The sequence below is a fragment of the Crotalus tigris genome, unplaced genomic scaffold (assembly GCF_016545835.1).
Source record: "Crotalus tigris isolate CLP2741 ecotype Arizona unplaced genomic scaffold, ASM1654583v1 scf7180000017887.1893490, whole genome shotgun sequence".
In the NCBI taxonomy this organism is placed as follows: domain Eukaryota; kingdom Metazoa; phylum Chordata; class Lepidosauria; order Squamata; family Viperidae; genus Crotalus; species Crotalus tigris.
Genome location: NW_024096704.1, coordinates 447,898 through 461,363, shown reverse-complemented (window position 1 = coordinate 461,363; position 13,466 = coordinate 447,898). Strand labels below are relative to the sequence as shown.

General features: G+C 34.0%; 1 protein-coding gene across 2 annotated transcripts in view; it reads right to left on the bottom strand.

Annotated features, from left to right (window-relative positions):
- GSTCD (glutathione S-transferase C-terminal domain containing) overlaps window positions 1-13,466 on the bottom strand; it is a 32,013-nt gene that overhangs the window by 1,451 nt on the left and 17,096 nt on the right. For both annotated transcript variants that reach the window (XM_039344001.1, XM_039344000.1), the window contains exons 6-11: window positions 13,215-13,330; window positions 12,489-12,533; window positions 9,887-10,015; window positions 9,268-9,401; window positions 7,382-7,412; window positions 1,781-1,850 (exon numbers count right to left, since the gene is read on the bottom strand). In XM_039344001.1, coding sequence (XP_039199935.1) covers window positions 1,781-1,850; window positions 7,382-7,412; window positions 9,268-9,401; window positions 9,887-10,015; window positions 12,489-12,533; window positions 13,215-13,330 — 525 coding nt within the window. The remainder of the gene's footprint in view (window positions 1-1,780; window positions 1,851-7,381; window positions 7,413-9,267; window positions 9,402-9,886; window positions 10,016-12,488; window positions 12,534-13,214; window positions 13,331-13,466) is intronic.

Here is a 13,466-nt window from a genome sequence, read left to right as displayed (position 1 = left end):
ATAAAATTACACACCCATTAGCAAGTTTAAAAGGTGAAGAAAGATGACTGAAATAGAAAGATTTTTAATAGAGCCTAATGTCAAGTATAACATCAGAACTAACAAGACAAGAATAAGAACACAAAAGCTAGATGGAAGGAAAGAAGATGCTTGAGGTTCAGAAATTTCTCTTTCCTATTTTTTCTGTGAAGGGAAAAAGGACTGCTGAAATGCTGAATCAACGTTTAAAAGCACACAAAGACACAATCATTCCACCCATCCTTATGTGACATATTTCCTTTATATATCATCAAAGTATTGGAAAAGGTACTCCCTCCCAATTGGTGAATGACACCTTTCAAATGCACAGCTGGGTTGATAACAGCATAATTTTGCTAACTTTAAAATCTGCCAGATTTACTGAGACATACAAAAGGTTAGAAGATCTTGAAATTTCTTTATGTACTCTGAACCACAGAGACTGAATATTTTATGCAAGTGTCTAAGCAAACACTTTTATTGTTCTTAATACCTCTGTAATACAGCCTGTAACTAAACACTTTCATTAATATTCATACTCATTTTTTCTCCTGATTAATTATGCACCATCAAGTCATTGCTAACTCTTGGCAACCAGATAATTTTTCTGTTACTTCTTGCAAATATTTTACTTCAAATATTTATGGTTCACTTTTCAATCACATGTCTTCCTAAGACATTTAATAATGACTAAAACATAAAATCAATTAGAATAATACTGTAGAACATCATTTAACGTTTTAAAAATAGTCAAATTAATCAGCATTAGAATTCAGTCAACAGCCAGTTTTTCAGGGAAGAACAATTAGTTTTGATATAATCAAACAATCATCAAGCTTGAAGGCTAATAACAGGCATACGGCAGAGAGTTTGTTATAGAGAACACAAGAGATGGGAGAAAGAAGTAACTAAAATTAGAGTGGGGTAAATAGAGAGCTGTATCTCCATGCTGACAGACAGCAATCAACTTTAAGTGAGTTACTGATATGCAGTAAAGATTCCTAACTAGCAATGCCTGTCATACGTCTTAAAGACATAAACTAAATATGAATCTAGAGCCTGGTCAATCCATGCCTTTGACTACTGCTTGAAAACTGCTGAGAACTTACCAGTGAGATTAATAATTTCTGTTCTGTTCTGCCTTACAGTGAACCTAATGATTTCTGTTGGTTGGCCTACTGTGTTGGTTGGCCTACTGTGCTGGCTGTGGAATTCTGGGAGTTGAAGTCCACATGCCTTAAAATTGTCAAGTTTGGGAAACACTGTTGTAAACAATGCCTCATTTTATTTTTTTAATATGTTGTAGTGATATGTCTGATTTATCCATAGTAAAGCATATTATTGCTGTTTTTATGAGTCACTGACCACTTTGGATATCTATCCACATGTTATATATAATTAAATTGCTCAATAAGCATTTATAGCACAAACAAGAGGTTATGTTTGAATGTGTTATTATTACAAGAAAACCAATTTCACAACAGCACCTATTGTACATCTATCAGAAGAATCAGGAAACAGATTTTGCAGAGAGAGAGAGAGGCAACATTAGTAGTGTTAATATGATTTTTAAGGAAATCTGTATCTGCAAGGGCAAGGCTTGCCCAAGAGTCTTCATGGTTGACAAGAGATTAGAATCAGTCATACATTTTTATAACTGCTTGTTAATACCTGTCACAACCAGCCATTAATAGTAAGCTAATCACATCACCAAATACAGTGTATATAATCTCCACAACAGCTGTTCTACAGAAAAGCATACCTATTTGCCTGCGTTCAGAGGGCAGCTGGACAGCTGTCTGATCAGCAAATCTGCAAAGAATCATGTGCTCCTAGAATAAAACACACACACACAACAAACACACACACAAATGGTCACTGGCATTGTTTTACTCTACAAAAATAATTATTTTAATAGCACTATCCAGAAAAGTAGGTTTACCTATGTTTCTATTAAAAATTGCTATCAGCAGATTTTGGATTATACTTTTGTCATTCATTCTGAAAGCCAATGAAAGGAGGGCAAGGGAAGGTTAATTAATGTTCCTCTGACTCAGTCAAAACTGGATACAGCTATTATAATTGCAAATGAAAACTACAGGATTTCTCCATTGGCAACTACTCTTTGGAAAGGGGAAATATATCCCTGACTGTATTTTTTGCCTCTTTGCTTTTACTGTTAGAGCATTAAATGACTTTCGCCCAGTTGTAATGCCTCCTGTGTTACTATTTTGTCCCTTCTCCTTCATTATTCTTGACTCTTGGATAGGCATACTGCTCTGTGATTGAGTACAAGACTCCCAGATGTATTCATAATGCTGTACTTTTATACCATGAGCTTTTGAACTTTTGATTTGTTTGCTTATTAATCTCTACCCCTAGAAATTAAGTTTACCTGTACAATCTGAAACTGAGTTTCATTAATGCAGTCACATACTGCAATTGACCAAATGTAGTGTACATTACATTAAATTAGAAATCGGTCTACTCCAGTGGTTCTCAACCTGTGGGTCGGGACCCCATTTGGGGTTGAATGATCATTTCACGGGGGTCGCCAAACAAGGCTGTCCGCCATTTTCCCCCTTTTCTTTGGCCACGCCCCTGGCACCCGGTGATGTATAAGTGGTTGGGGGTCACCACAACATGGGGAACTGTATTATGGGGTCGCGGCATTAGAAAGGTTGAGAACCACTGGTCTACTCCCTATTAAGTGAAAAAATAAAGATCAATGCCATGACAGTATATGTATTATTTTTATTTTTTCAACTTATGCTTTATTTTGTACAATACCTGTTTTGTTTTTGTTTTTTGTTCTCAAAATTACACTGCTTAAAGCTACATTTATTTTTTGTACAAAATTATTGGTCCTGACACTGGCAGAGATAGAATTTCAAACCAGTAAATTAAGAGGGAAATGCATTGGAAATATAGACATAGGAAGATATGTACATGACCCCTCCCCCAAAAAAGGTGCCAGGCTTTGAACTACCACATCAGTAATGGACAATCCTGAATAGAATTCACACCTCACACAGTGTCTGCCAGGACTGTCTGTACAAATGGGGCACAGTATCTTCCCTAGTGTGACTGTGGGATCCCACGTCAAACAGTAGATCACACTGTGACCAGCTCTAAGCTGAGGGCACATACCGGTCCAGTATCTAATTTTTTAAAATATAAACGATGCTATGCTTCAATGATTAGATGGCTTAGAAATTGGTATTTGAACATACATCTTTTTAACATTTATATTTTATTGTGTTTTACTAATCTAGGTGAAATGTTAACATATATTGCTAGTCCATATGAAATGCCATATTCTGTCTCTCTCTCTCTGGTTTTTAAATCACAGTGTTTTTGTTTGTATGCTTATTTAACAGTATAATTCAAAACAGAGCTTGGCATTCCAGAAATAACATTAACTAGGTATTTTGGATTCTAAATGTCTGGGAAACAGAAGATAAATCTAATATTTAGAAAAATGACATAATTGGAATAAAACCTCCTTAGATGTGTTAATGGGTTTATGTGTGTAAATTGCTCCCTCTTTGGAAACATTAGCTTAAATGAAAAAGCTGGTTATTTAAATTGAGACTTTCTATTCATGAAGGAAAAAGTTTTATTGTCTGGATTTTTATCCCCTTAATGGGACAAAATCATTTTATTAAATTGTACAACAAGTTTTCCTAATTTCTCTGATACCCTATACTGGGGTAGGCAACCTCGGCTCTTTTATGACTCGTGGACTTCAACTCCCAGAATTCCTGAGCCAGCCATGCTGAAGGGAGAGGGAGAGGTTTCCATGCTGAGCCATGGTGGCTCAGGAATTCTGGGAGTTGAAGTCCACGAGTCATAAAAGAGCCAAGGTTGCCTATCCCTGCCCTATACATATATACATGATATCAAATAGCTATGCTCTAACTGTAGAAAAATTGGTCGAATGCCTCTATTTACAAGTGTATATCTTAAGATGAGTCAAATGTTGCATTATTTTTAATGCAAACAGGGAGACCTCTTTATCTGAAAGAGAGGCCTGTAAGTGGGAAAAAATGATAGGTTAATGAAGGTTTAATCAACCCACCATTTTTCCCTTGCTCCTCTTTTCTAAAAAACACTGTTCTATATTACATATATGTGTATTTAATATTTAAGTGACTTCATTTAGTGATAAAAGGAATTTTCTATAAGAGAATTCACATAATCTCCATCACCAACTATCACTTCTTTACTATGGGCTTTTGTTACTGCCATTTTGAACAAAAAAATTAAAGGATAAAAATGCTATTGGCTTCATTTGACAAATAAAAAAAATACAAGGCTGGGATAAACTAGGGAGTGTGTGATAATGTCTAGCCACCAAGTTGGCTTCATAGGGATAATTAAAAGTATATAAATCCAAACTGGAAGGGTTCTCATTAGTGCTGATACAACCAAGTTATAAGATATAAACTTGGAATTGGGACACCATCTGGTATAGATTCACATAAAATACTACAAATAAATTGGACTGATTTTGGAATGCCTTCTGGCACAAATGACTGGGTTTTTTTTTAAAAAAAGAAAAAACCTGTTGCACATTTGTGAAAACAATCTGTTTCTTAGAACCTATAATGTTTCACTATGAGACATCTTAACTTCTGAATTTGCTATTTTCTTATCATTGCAACATTCAATGAACTCAATGAAAGAAGAATTTTCAGATGTGAAAAAATATGATAGAAATTTTTTTAAAAAATAATTTACATTAGTAACGTTTTATTTTTTCACTGGTTTAATACTTCCAGTCCAAACAAGTATGAAGTAAAATGTTGATAATACACAAAAATAAAGATAGCATGTATTTCTTTACATCTTATATTTTTTTTTTATTTGAGGACATGCTGAGGTTTTGGACATGGCCACTGCAGCGAATATATATATAAAATAACTTTATATATACAAAATAACTTTTGTATATAAATGCCTTTTAAGTGATTTCATCTAAAAAAGTGTTCAGAATATGTTTAATAAATTATGTGAAAAGATTTAATCCTGTGTTCTTTTATCTCCCTAGTTCTGAGTAAAAAAAAAAAAAAATTCAAGTTCCACATGAGTTATTGATTTAAGCAGTAGCATGTATTAGCTTTTTAAAATATATTTTCATTTATTAGAAACTTTAAAACTATTCATTAATATGTTTCAATTTCAATTTTTTATTATGGTCACAGACTAGCAAATAAAACATTAAAACAATAATAGTAAAAAATAAAAGAGAAAATAATATATCGCAATTGGTGATAGATTAATGAAGGCCAGTTAAAGTTTGTCTAATTTTACATATAGCACAGCAGACTTTGGCCACGTTCAGAGAAACTACTTCATACTGATCTGATTGCTCTACAGAGGATGCTATTTCTTCGACTCTCCATCTGAGCTTGGAGCACTTAGAGCAGGGGTTTCAAACTCGTAACATCACATGACATGTCACAATGTATCACTATTTTTTCCACCATTGCTGGAGCTGGGGTGGGCGCAGTTTTGGCATGACACAGCTGGCCCAGGGGCTGGCAGTTTGACACCCCTGACTTAGAGGAAAGAAATACTCATGCGCATATGCTGTTTGTCGACTTCAGTTCAGCATTTAACACAATCATTCCTCAGCATGTAGTAATCAAACTTGGCCCTTTAGGCTTTAACACTCCTTTGTGCAATTGGATTTTTGATTTTCTTATTGATAGGCCCCAGTATGTGTGAGTTGGGACTAATATTTCTAACACTATTTTCTTAGGCACAGGTTCTCCTCAGCAACCATATTGTGAAGTATGCTGACGATATAATAGTAGTGGGCCTTATTCAATATGTACTTACCGCAAGGAGGTAGAGGTTTGGTGAACTGGTGTAAAAAAAACATCAGTGAAGCAGGCACAGCAGCACCTGCATTTTCTGCGTCGCATGAGAAAAGTACATCTTCCTTCCCCTATCCCACTTTCTAGAGGGACGACCGAGAGCATCCTGTCATATTGCATTACAATCTGGTTTGGAAGCATCACTGCTTCAATCAGGAAGGCAGTGCAGAGAATGATGAGGATGGCTGAAAAGATTATTGGCAGTTCCCTCCCTTCCATCCAGGACATAGCACATAAGTATTGCTTGAGCAGGGTCCGTAAGATTGTGTGGGACACTACACATCCTCTTCACAACCTTCTGGGAGAAGGCTTCATGGTATCCAAAGCAGAACATTCAAATTCAGTCATAGTTTTGTTCCATACAGTATTAACTCTCAAGCTTCCTCTTTCCGCTATGCATTCAAGATGGACAGTGATTAATATTTTTATGTATTTATATGTAAGGGTATAGGTATATACATATGCTGTATATAGCCTGTTTATATGTGTATTATGTAGGTGTACACTTTTGAAAGCAAGCAACAAAAGTTTCATTTTTAATATGTGCCAGTGTATCCAATAAAGGTTATCTTATAACAGTTGCACATAAAAAAATATCAGTATTTCTCAGATATTTTATTAGAAAAGGTGTTATGAATTGAGTCTGTGAGTCCTGATGTAGTATGGCAGGACTTGAGCCATAATTTCAATGATCTCTTGTCCACAGGGCCACAGTCTCAGCTCAGATGGTATATTTTTGTATTGGCCCTCCAATACACTGTGGGAAGTACGTTGCAATGGACTAAAATTAATGCCCTTCAGATTTTTGGAATGGTTATTTGATATAAATACCTCGCTGCTTTAAAAGGGGATCATTAATATGTTATATTTAGCTCTTTAAATAAGGATTTGAAGTACAACTCCAAATACTGTAATATTAAGTTAAGAGATACTTATTAAGAAATTATCACTGTCCAATTTCAATCTGGAGAGAAGACCAGGAGGGAAACATATGGAAACAGAATGATTGTTAAAAGAGGAAACTGTTTCAAAGATGCAGATCTGTATCTGGCCTAATACTACTGGATGGGCTCAGACTGTCTCCAGACATATTTCAGATACCACAAAAGACATTAGAAACCTCCTATTTGACAGCTATTCTTTGTATGTACAATTGATGAATGGACATAGTTTTTTTTATACTGGAACTAAAGGTTTTTTTGGCCCACGTTTAAATTCTTAATAGCCGTTTTAAATTCTATTTTACAATCTGCCTTAGAGATTCTTGGATTTTAAAAACAAGATAATAAAATAAATTAAAAATAAATTTATATTTACTAAATGTTTATTCCATTAATAAAAGGAGAAAAAGACATAAGCTTTTTAAGTTTGCTATTCTGATATATTTTTAATGGGAGATTTTTTTTACAGTAAAACTAAACTAAACAAGAAAGATACGTAGAATGAAATTCTAAACCCAAAGTTTATATTTTCCTTACCTTATATGACAGCACTTTCTTGAACAGATGGCTATAATAGAAAAGAAGATCTTATTTTAAATGCTAAACAAATTCTTAATCAAGTGATTATGTTGTTGCACATAGCGTAAGAAAGAAGCACCCAAAACAGATTTTATTTAGAACCTATCCTCTAAAAACAGATTAGTAGTTCAGTTTGTTTTGAACAATGTTGCATTCTTAAAAACTTAGTTTGGAAGTGTTCCTGAAAAAACAGGAATACTTTAGAATAGTTGCACTTATTGCCTTATCTTTCCATAGCTATACATGCATGATAACATCTGCAAGAATACATTCTCCAGAGATTGCAACAGAAGAGTCTGGAGAGCAAAATTACAAAAACAAGTGAAATGACTGGCTATGCAAATGGTGTTGACAGAGAAATGGTTTGGGAGACCATAATCTCAATTATCTAAATAATGGACTGCTGGCACAAGGTCTAACAACTACAAGAACTGGTTAAAAAATTACTTAGAGTACAAGTCTGATCAGAAGAGCTTTAAACTGAATCCTGGGATGGGGTGGGTTATAAAAGTGAATATCTGTAACTCAGTTAAATATTTATGTGCTGTAGAAGGAACAGAAGTAATAAAGTATTCACTCCTGTTTAGAAATCCAAATGAATGAATGTGACAAGGCTATAGAGGCCATCTTGGTTAAAATAAGTGGAAGAACAAATATGTTTAGAGGGTGCTGCAAAGCACAAGGAAGTGCTATATAAGTCTAAGTGCTATTGCTATTATTGTTCTTGGTGTCTCCAAATGTCTACCTATTCAAAAAGAAAATGTGAACAACACCTTTTAAAATAAATCTCGAATTGTTCAAAAAGTAATAAAAAGATTTCAACCATCCAGACATCTGCTGGGAGTCTATGGTCATTCCACAAAATTCTTGACTTGTCTTATGAACATTTTTTTTTTTTTTCAGGGAGAGGAAAACTCCTAACTTCATACCAACTAATAGGGAAAACTTTGCAGGAAGTAATAGTAGGAGGAACATAGGAAGAAGGTGTTGAGGTTCTTAATTTTAAGGGTAATTAAAGCTTAAAATAGTCAAATAGGAGATACACCTCACTGGTAACACTACACGTGGAAAACATCTTGTAGTTGCAAATAAATGGAGTTGTAAGTGAGCAGTGTGACATGGCTGGAAGAAAAAGAGCAATGTAATTTTAGGCTGTCTCAACAGAAGAATTTCCAAATAACAGGAAGGAATATTCTACCATATTCTAATGCTGATCAAACCACACTTTAAATATATCTAGTTCTAGACATCACACTTTAAGAAGGATTAGAACAAGAAGTTCTCAGAAGGAATGATCAGAGGATCTTGTAAGTCCTCCTACGAGACTTAGAAGAAATTGGAGAGAGACAAGGATTTGTTGGTTCTGATTGTAGGATCCAGATGAACAGATTTAAGTTACAGAAAGATAGAATCCAACTGAAAGTTAGAAAAAGATTTTTCAAAAATAAGACCAGTGAGCTTCACTGGATCTGTTCAAGTGGAAGTCAGACATTTATCGGGATGCTTTAATCAGGATTTCACCACTGAGAAAGAAGATGGATTTCATAAACAAAATGACTTTTTCCAATTGTATGTTTCGGGATTCTATGACTTGGAACTATGTATTTCTTTTCTACATAATACAGCACTAGTAACTTGCATTTTTCTTAAGTAACACAACCTGAAATATTTTGATATAAATTGTAAGCAACTTTAAATATTTTAAAATACCAGCTGTTAAACATAATGCTTGGATTTGCTGTTTTTTCTATTATGTGAGAAAGCTTTTACCACCATACCCAAAATGCAGTTTCAGATATTGGGTAAAATGCTATAAATTTTAACATATTGGAAAAGCAACTGACCTTCGTGGAAATACAAACTTGGATGTATTCTGTATGAAACCATAACAGCAAGGAGAGATAACAAATGCTGCACCAACTTTGATACAGTGTTCAATAACCATGTCCGTTGCCACACCGCAAGCATGCAGTGCCACCTGCAAAAAGAAACTCTAAATATTTATTTGTTCAATTTCTATGGCTGTCCATCTCAGTCAATGACTCAAATTTGAGTAGAATACACTGTCCCACTAACAAACTTCCATGAGAAATAAAGGCTTTCTATTCATATTCCACAAAATTTAATTAAGCATATTTGGAAGGTGCACTGAATAAGAGAGGGAAGCGTCTCTTTTTTTTTTGTCAGTGATAAGTGTTTCCATGAATGAAAGCATATGATGAATACTGCTCATTAAGGAACCAATCATTCCCATGTCATTTTCTGAAAAGCTGAGTTATCTATTGGAACATCAGCTTTTGTTCATTGTGATTTTTATTATTCATACTCAGTTAGAAAAAATGCTATAGAAATTGGCATGAGAATAAATGTCAATATTAACTGAAAACTTCTTTCCCTAAATGAAAATTATTTTTAAGATAGTATCTTTAGTTTTTCAAGTGCAAACAAGGTAAAATAGCTTACCCCAATATTAAAACTTCCTTTAAAATTGTCCATATTCGCTTGGATGAACCAAATATTATGTAATCCTAATTCATCACTTCTTTTTTCGGCACATAGAAGTGACTGTTCTTTATTTTCAACCAAAATTATCTACATTAAAAAAGAAAAAGAAAAAAATAATCCTGGTCAATTTCTGGATTAAAAAACAATACATACTGTATTTTCTGGCGTATAAGATAACTCGGCGTATAAGACAACCCCCGACTTCGGCGCCAATTTTAACGCTTGCGAAAGTCATCTTATACGCCGGAAAGTATGGTATATTTTGCAATGAAAAGACTGAAGAGCTTGCATAAAGTTTCCTTGATCAGAAATATTTCCATTATAAACATAAATGAAATGCAATTAAGCTTGACTTGAAATAGTTCTTTTTAAAAATGCATTGTTCTGGGCATGTTACAAAAATCAGATATGTCATTAAACTAAAATCTCATAGTGAAAAATTATACTAATTTTAAAAAAAGGAGTTTCTAAAAACTTAATATTCATTCTTGTGAGCAGTTATTATTGTGCAGTGACATCCATGTCTGGCACATAGTATATGTGCCAATCCTACAAAGTTTTTATCCAGTTAGCTTATAAAAACAAAGATTAGATGTTTGCTAGTTATTATATGCACTGTCTTTAATATCAAGAATCCATGACCACATTTGTACCAGATGGGCCCAGTTGAAATCATTTTCACATTTTGCAGAACTTTGCAACTGCAATTCCCAAAATAATTTGTGAGCAGGCCTCTCTGGTTCATTTTCAAGTATTTGGAAACAAAAAAATTTTTTCAGGTTCATTTGCAGGCTTCAGAATGATTAACACAGATTTCCAAGGGAAAATCTTTCCAAGGCTTAAGACAGAGAGACATATTGCTCATAGAGGAGCAGCAGAGTTCTACAACTGTGAATCAATAACTAAATCACAGTATTTCGCAGGTAACACTTCTATATTTGAGGATACTGAATAAAAACAGAGATTTATGTTTAAAAAAACTTCTGGGTTCTTTTTATAGTTACAAAACTATTACATGTTTTCCATTACTGTAAAAGTTCAAAAATTAAACTAGAATCAAGATTTCCAATTTGGCAGCAGATCTGGGATTATGTAAAGTTTTGGAATGAATTTAAGCTAAAACATATTCAGGCCATTGCTTTAGCATTTTTATCAGATTTATATAAATTTATTTAAATGTTTTACAAATATCATGTAGGATACACAATGATATGATATTTTATAATAATTATAGAAGTTGTATAATAATTGTAAAAGTCTAAAAGCAAATTAGAATATAGTCAGAGAAAGATCCAACTCAAGTTTAGTAAAGCATAACGTAAAGGAAGGACACTGACACACCGGACCACTTCCAAATTTAAGATGTTAAAGGGTACAAAAGGAAAAATTTACAACTAATGTCGCAAAGGTGCTTTTCCAAAAGGCAACTGGATTTTCTTGTTTTTTTTCTTGAAAACATTTCACTTCTCATTCAAGAAGCTTCTTCAGTTCTCGATGACTAGTTAAATGTTTTCAAGGAAAAAAAACAAGAAAGCCCGATTGCCTTTTGGAAAAGCACCTCTGGGACAACCGTGATCTGGATGACTGAAAATTTCCATAGAGATTGGAGTTAATGGATATATTTAGCCTGACATCCTCCCCCGCGAAAAAAAAGACTACAAGGAGACTTGATATCTGCAGTAAAGTATATGAAGAGGTGTTCTGGAAAGAAAGCTGGCCAGAATGTCTCCAAAAGACAGGACAATAAACAGTTCATTAAAATTAGAACCAAAATGGGGCGTTCTTGGTGCTCTCTGAGCTTGGTTGCTTGCCTGCAGATGTTTCGCTACTCAACTAGGTAACATCATCAGTGCTAGTGTGAGGTTTGTTTTTTTATATATACAGTAGCATACTCTGCTAGTGTTGTTCGAGGTGTGTGGTTTTCTCCTTGGTAGTTCCTTAACAGCAGGGAAGCAGTATTTTTTTGTGCATATTGTATTTACAAGTACATAGACCTTTTTCCAGGTTGTTAGAGGAGTGATCCCCCAAGTTTTATTAGAGAATCTTCTGAGCTTGTTCTAATATTTCTAATTAATTAATTATTAAACTGATATCTTCCCATAAACAGATGATCATTTGTGGATAAAAGCTTTCATATTTAGGCTAACCTAAATGTTACCTTTGCTTTGGGCCTAGATATATTAATTTAGTCTTTTTCACTCACTATCTATAGGAATTACTTTAAATGGGAACTATGAAGAGGCATAAAAATATATGTTCTCACAAACATTATTATTTTATTATTTTTTAAAAAAAATATAGAAAGCTGAAAATATAATCAGGGAACTGCTTTTATTACCAAATTTCCTTCATAGGAAGATTATTTTCTTTCTTAGAAATAATTTTCTAAAAACTTGAAGTATTGTTATTGAAGGATGGTACATTATGATCAGTTAAAAAAAATATATCCAGAAAAAGGTGAATAGGTATTTGAAAAACATACTACAGCATATAAGCCACCCGTATCTAATTGCATATTTGAAATTTTGAGTTACCAATATTTATTTCATTGGTACTTTACCTGGCACAGGGGTAAAATATAAGCAAGAACAATTCCAACATGGCCCTGTTCAAGACAAGAAATGAAGAAGTAAATCTTAATTCTACACAGCCACTGCTTTACAACGGGAAGTGTGCTTGAAATGGAAAATATACTTTATTTTGAATGTAAAATAAATTTCAGAAGTTCCAGAAGAATTTTGGATTAGCCATGGTTCATCATAAAAAACACATCCGTTATGGTTATTCCGGGTTTTAAGGAAACAACATCTGGATGGATCCCAAAGTGATTTTACAGGATAAGTAAGGTAAGGCTGGTGTGCCTGGGACTTCTCCCTCTCAGCACATCACCTTTCTCTGGCCTCCATCCTTCTTAAGAGTCGCTTCCTTCACCCAGACACTCACTGTGCCAATATACTGGCCTGTGCACTTGTTCCTTCTGGCAATGATCTTTTGCTGTGTATTTCCACATCACTTCTGCTCTGAACCTCAGAACAACTTGTGTATCTGAAAAAAGTACACACTTTTGTTCCATATATGAATTGAGAGATATATGCTTCAGATGGGCATTGAAACCTGTGGCACAGGTATGGAACATTTTGCATATCCTTATATGCAATGTATTGCAACAAAATATCAACAGACATTTGAAAGTCAATGAACCTCTAATTTGTTTGCCTCTGTCTTGTAGGCTGGTGGTATACTTGTATATGTGAAAAGTAATTGAGATTGTAATTTACTACATTACCCCACCACTGCAAAAATCCACAATTACATCTCCAGGCTTAGACAGTTTTGTCACTAAAGCTATTATGTTGTTCAGTTGCTGCTGTTTCCTCAAAGCACGATCAGCAGACATCTTTCCTAAGAATGAGAAAAAGAAATATAAACTGACTGAGAAAAAAAACAGTTTCTTTTTAAAATCAATTATTTAACTACTTATTCTGATTTGCAATTGATTTATTTTTAAAGTTTAGCAGCAGTAGTTCTGATTTCAAAT